The 5,890-nt window shown below is 51.3% G+C and overlaps 1 protein-coding gene across 3 annotated transcripts in view; it reads right to left on the reverse strand.

Annotated features, from left to right (window-relative positions):
* Window positions 1-744: 744 nt before the first annotated feature.
* ST6GAL1 (ST6 beta-galactoside alpha-2,6-sialyltransferase 1) overlaps window positions 745-5,890 on the reverse strand; it is a 120,079-nt gene continuing 114,933 nt past the window's right edge. For all 3 annotated transcript variants that reach the window (XM_045296428.1, XM_045296427.1, XM_004713412.2), the window contains 3 exons: window positions 3,969-4,067; window positions 2,546-2,720; window positions 745-2,258 (listed from right to left, as the gene is read on the reverse strand). In XM_045296428.1, coding sequence (XP_045152363.1) covers window positions 2,017-2,258; window positions 2,546-2,720; window positions 3,969-4,067 — 516 coding nt within the window. In that variant the 3' untranslated portion in view covers window positions 745-2,016. The remainder of the gene's footprint in view (window positions 2,259-2,545; window positions 2,721-3,968; window positions 4,068-5,890) is intronic.

Consider the following 5,890-nt stretch of genomic DNA (forward strand, 5'->3'; position numbering starts at 1 on the left):
GGTGGTTACCTCCCAGTAGGACTGTTAACTCCTGAAGACAGGGCCGTCACCCTGGCAGCAGAGTGCTCCTTAGTCATGGAAAGATGGAACCAGCACGCACTGAGCACCTACTCAGCGTCAGGCACAGAGCCAGGCAGGCACGTTCAGACAATCCTCACAAGAGCCCCCGTGAGGTAGAATCATCACCTCCATCTTACAGATGTGGAAACAGAAGCTTGGGGAGCAGCATCTGTCAAAACGGCACAGCTGGCCAGCAGGGGGTCAACTTGGGATGCCCAGTCCAGTGCTCTTTCTACTGCCTACATGAGCCAAGGGTTTGGCAATAAACAAGGAGCCCAGTCCCAAGCCAGTGGTGGGCAGCTCACCCCTTGGGGCCCATTGAGCACAGGGGTTGGGAGGTTAGAAGGTTGGTCTACGATCCTGGCCCCACAGCTTTACTGTGTGGTTTAATTGCTTGCCAGGGGCTAGACCTGTCCAGTGTACTTCTCAACGGAGTGTGAAAACCACACGTGGGCAGCTGCTGCCAAGGCAGGTGGAGGTGTCTTGGACGGGGTTGCTCCCCTGAGGGTGGTGGCGGTGGAGGGCATGGCCCTCTGATAGCATACACCTGTGCCCCAAGTGGGGAATCCCTTATGCTGTTTAAGGGTCTGACCTCTGAGAATGCCTTTCAGCCAGAGGGAATCCACCACCCTCCCTGAGAGGCCTTCCACAGAAGGACCAAAGGAATACGGTCAGGATGCTTTGTAAGGAGGAAAATGCTTTAGAATAATTAGGTAATGGGGAGGAACAGACTTTTTTTTTTTTAAGACTCTTTTACAGGGAAAGAAAAGATGGCCATTAGGACGAGGTCTGGGGGAGCCATTAATCATTCAAAGGAAGAATCAGAGTGCAATGTGCCAAATCAGCTGGTAGGAGGGGGTTAGGCCAAACCTAGGAGAAATAGGTTTTTGGCTTGGGCTGACCTGTATGTGCTTTGGGGCAACCTTTTGTTACCTCATGTCGGGGTAAGCGAGGTGCCTCAAAATAGACCTTGCATCTGTAACTCTGGGCAGGCCACAGAGAACAAACCCCGGGACAAGGGCCGGAAGGAAAACAACCCAGACGGCTCAGGCAAAAACGGCTTTACCTGATTCTCCTCGTCCTCAAGGCCCACCCACATGTACCCAGGTCTATACTGCCCCCTGTGAAGGTCTCTGGGCCTCCCGGCTGCCCGGTCAGCGCCTCTGCTCTAGCACACTGAGTCCTAACCATCTGAATAGTTCATTCTCTCCCACCAGACTGTGAACAACTTAAGGATGGAGATGGCCTTGTGGGGCCACTTTCTTCTCCTTTGGGCTTAGCAAGACCCTGGGGGCTCAGAAGCACCCAGGCTGAGTACCAGCCAAGCCTGCCAAGAACAGAGAGCTTGACTGGCTGAGATGAATCCCAAGCCATGGCCTTGGGAGCACCTTGGTTCCAGAGGAAAGCAAGCATGCTTCCTGAGCCTTGTATCACTTGCCCCAGAGTCACCCTGCACTGGGTGCAATGCTCGTTGGGGGGATTTTTCTAGAAAAGGGAATCACTATGTAGGTGCAGATTTCAAGCAATATAAAGTGCTGGCATAAGAGAACCTCATCATCATCCAAGGAGGTAAACAAAACTGAGCTTTGGCAGCCCTGGCGGGAAAAGGTGGATCTACCTGCAGGTGTGTACAGGTACACATCTACCTGTGCGAAAGGACGGGCTCTGTCTGGAAGTCTGGAAAGAGAGTGTGCGTGTGTGCATGTGTCTGTGTGTGTGTACATGGGTGTGGTGGTGAGGCTGGACTCACACACCTCTTTGTGGATACAGGGAAGGCTGGCCCTTGTTCCTTGGTCTCCGGTTCCTGAAGCCCAAGAGCTCTGCTGACAGAAGGCTCTAGAATGCAAAGCACAGGCTGGGACAGCTCAGGGTCTTCCCAGGCTCAGGGTTGCTGAGAGAACCGACTGGAAAGTACCCTGCACAGAAAGGCGAGCAGCCTGGTCTGCAGGCTAGTGCTCAGCAGTGCAGGTTCTTTAAGCCCAGCAGGGTGGCTTTCCCATGCAGGTAAATGTCCTCGTCCGTGCCCACGTTCAGGTGCTTCACCATGTTCTTCTCGAAGAGGAGAGGGTGGTAGGCGCCCATCGTGCAAGCGCTGTCGAAGAACTTCTGGAAGTAGTAGCACACATCAGTCTTGCGCTTGGATGGGAGGAACTCGTAAACATCCACCTGGTCACACAGCGTCATCATGATCATGATGCCTGCGGAGAGAGCAGAGGTGAGTCCAGCCCGACAAAGCACCCTAGCACCCCACAACTCCACTGGTGGGTCCAGCAGCTCGTGACCCCAACTTCAGAGGGGCTGCTTAACTACTGGGAGTCCCACTCTGAGTGCCCTTGGAACAGGCCAGCTCAGCAGACTTCCCCGGGGAGTGCAAGACCTCAGGAGCCTCTGCGTCTCCGATTGCCCAGCACACGCGCCAGGGCCTGGTACGTGCAAGCCCGCCTAGACCCCAACACCAATGCTCTTCCGGCACCTGGGGACTCACCAAGCATCCCCGAGGAGGGGGGGTTTGGCTGAATCTTCTCTGGGGAAATTTCTTGAAGAATATCCCACAGCTCCCAGGGCATCTGCGGCCTGAGGATGTAAAAGGGCTGCTCGGGATGCAGCCTGCGGTAGCTCTTGTAGTTACTGGAGAAATTGTAGTCTGGATGCTTGTACCACTGGAAGAGAAGAGCAGGGTCATTTCAGGGAGAGAAAGGTGCACACACAGCACTCCCCTTAACCAGCCATCCTGGAGCTCCGGGAGTGGATAGACAAGGCCAAGTTCTAGGGTACAACCCTTTCCTCAGAGCACACACCAGACATCTCCAACAGCAGAGTGGGGACCCCGAACAGCTGCAGACTTCACGGGCACAGAATACGAGAATGCCGTCTAAGCCAAAAGGGGCCTCAGGTCCCAGCTAAGCCCGCCTCTGCTTCGGAAAGCTGAAGAGACCAGGCCACGGGTGGCCCTCTCTGTGGATTCAGAGCCCTGACTGGACCCGAGCAAACGTGAGTTCTCACTACGATCAGGACAAACTGTGGAGACTGGAGTGTAAGGAGTGAGGGTGACAGGACCACCAAGCCTGTCAGCTTCTTGGTGAGCCCAGGTAATGCCAAGAATGAAACATCATGAGAAGGAGGAGCCTTCTGACATCCACAGCCAACAGGGACAGCGCCGTCCCCAAGAGCGTGAAGACCCAGCAGAGGGTCTGAGGAGCTTGTCTTTGCGACAGAGAGAGGGATGCTGCAGGTCTCTGTCTTCCAGGGCGGTGATGCCTGCCCCACCCCCATCCCCCACCCCAGTTTCTCCATCAGTGAAGGGGGAACAGCTGCAGGTCTCTCTGCATCCTTGAGTTATGGTGGGAAGGCAAGGAAATGAGAAGAATCCATTCCCCCAAAAGCGAGGTGCTCTTCATCATTCCAAAAGTGGCCATGACTAATGTCGCCAACGCTCATCGGGAGTAGACATTCGTGAACACAACCCACTCTAGGAGATTCCGGACTGGAGATACAAGTACTTGGCAGTAGGGCAGAGGCAGGGAGAATAGCTATTGCGATGGTGGTCATCATTGTTAAGTTCCATTGAGGCGTGTATATAGCGGCCCCATGTACAAAGGAATGCAACACCGCTGATCCTGCGCCATTCTTATGCCTGGGCCCATTGTTGCAGCCGCTGTGTCAATCAACCTCATTCAAAGTCTTCTGCGGGGACTAGTCTCTCCTGACAACATATCCAAAGTGGAGGACAGAAAGACCTCTAGTATTTATAACAGATACCAGGGGACAAAGATACTTCTGTACCTGATAGTGTAAGTGAGGTGAGTGGCCTCAAATTAAAACAGCCCACCCCATAGGGTCAGCAAAGACTGGAAAATCTGTAGGCCAACAGATGACCCAACCCCTACTTCCCCTGGAAACTGACTTACCTTTGGAATATCTGAATGGTATATAGCTGGATCCCACATAATCATGATGCCTTCATTGTAAAAACTGTCTTTGAGAAAACGCCCAGCTGTGGTGACCAACTGCAGAAGATACAGACAAGATATGTCACTTGGATATTGATATATAAATGGCTGACTGTAGTACTAACTGACAGCTCCTGAGTACTAACTACATCCTGAGGTCCCAGAGCCTCCGTGATGCTCCCAAGTTCTGGTGCAATGCTTTGCATCCTTCAGAAAATGATGGTAGAAAGGCCACTGTCGATTTGAAAGGACATCTTATAACAGTCAGCCAGCCGTGACTTCCACTCTGACTTTGAGATGGCTGGGACAAGGACAGAGCGCTCGATGCTGTTTCCATGGAGTCTCACCTTTGGAAGGAGTAAAAGGGGTCTGGTTTTAAAGTCACATTCCTAGGTAGTCAAAATTAACTCTAAAGACCCCTTCCATTGCCTATAAAGTACCAAGCCACCAAACCAAGCCCATTGCTGCTGAATCAACTGATTCAAAGTAAGTCGACAGGACAGAGTTGAACTGCGCTGCCTGGTTTCCAAGGGAGGAGAACAGCATGTCTTTCTCCAGCAAGGCACTGGCACGCTTGGACTGCCAATCTTCTGGGTAGGAGCTGAGCCATGAGCCACTGCACCATCTGTTCTCCTCCATAAAATACAATCTGGAGTATTTACGAATCGTGACGGAGATCGTATAGCAAACCCAAACAGCCCATCGCGTCTGCAGTCCTAGGAAGTGTTCACTGTCTATAGTCAAACAGCAGAGGAAGTAGGAGGCTTGGGTGGTGGGGTCAGAGAGTATGCGAGAACAGGTATCTTTAAACGTGGGACTCTCATCAAATGGGTGGGGTGTTCTCATACCAGCGGGAACTGAAACCCAAGGTGGGAACCCGTTCCTAATGTGCTACTCCCCAGGGGGTCTCTGCACGCTACCGAGCTGGCCTAGGACAATCAGAAGTCTGCCAGAGCTCAATAACACCAACACTGGAATCGGTTTGCAAAGGATCATGAGATTCTTTGTGCTGTTGTGGTCCGGTGCCATTGAATCAGTTCTGACTCACAGCAACCCTATATATAAAAGAATTAAACATGGCCCAGTCCAGAACCATCCTCCCAACGATTGCGATGTCTGAGCAGGTACTGGGTCAATCCACTGAGAGTCTCCTTGTTCATTAACCCTCCACTTCACCAAGCACGGTGTCCTTTTCCATGGACTGGCCTCTCCTGAGAATCTGTCCAAAGGATGAGACAAAGCCTTGCCATTCGTGTTTCTAGGGAGCATTCTGTCTGTACTTTTTCCAAGACAGATATTTCTTTCTTCTTCTTGCAGTTGATAGTACTTTCAAGATTCTTAATTCCATAAATCAAATGCGTCAAATACTCCTTGATCTTCCTTATTCAGTGTTCAGGCTTTACGTGCATATAAACTGATTGAAAATACATGACTTGAGTCAGTTGCACGCCAGGCCAGAAAGAGACATCTTTCCTTTTTAAAGAGGGCTTGTGCAGCAGCCTTGATCCCCTGACTGCTGTCCATGAGCTTTGAGTCTGGATCCAAGTAAAATGAAATCCTTGCCATCAATCTTTTCTGTTCATCATGCTGCTGTGAGAATTTGGGTTGACTTTCCAACGAATTACATCCATACTGAAGGCTGCAGTCTTTGATTTTCATAAGCAAGTGCTCCAAGTCCTCCTCAAGGTCAGCAAGCAAAGTTGTGCCATTGACCTATTGCAATAGCCTGTTAGTTAATAAGCCTTTCTCCAACCCTCATACCCCCTTCTTCTTCAGAGAGGCCAGCTTCCCAGATTATTTGTTCAGCACAGAGAATGAATAAATATGGTGAAAGGATACAATACTGACATACAGTTTTCCTGATTTTAAACCATTCTATG

This window comes from Echinops telfairi, unplaced genomic scaffold (genome assembly GCF_000313985.2).
Source record: "Echinops telfairi isolate 266 unplaced genomic scaffold, ASM31398v2 ScPeMD7_7407;HRSCAF=8445, whole genome shotgun sequence".
NCBI classification, from domain to species: domain Eukaryota; kingdom Metazoa; phylum Chordata; class Mammalia; order Afrosoricida; family Tenrecidae; genus Echinops; species Echinops telfairi.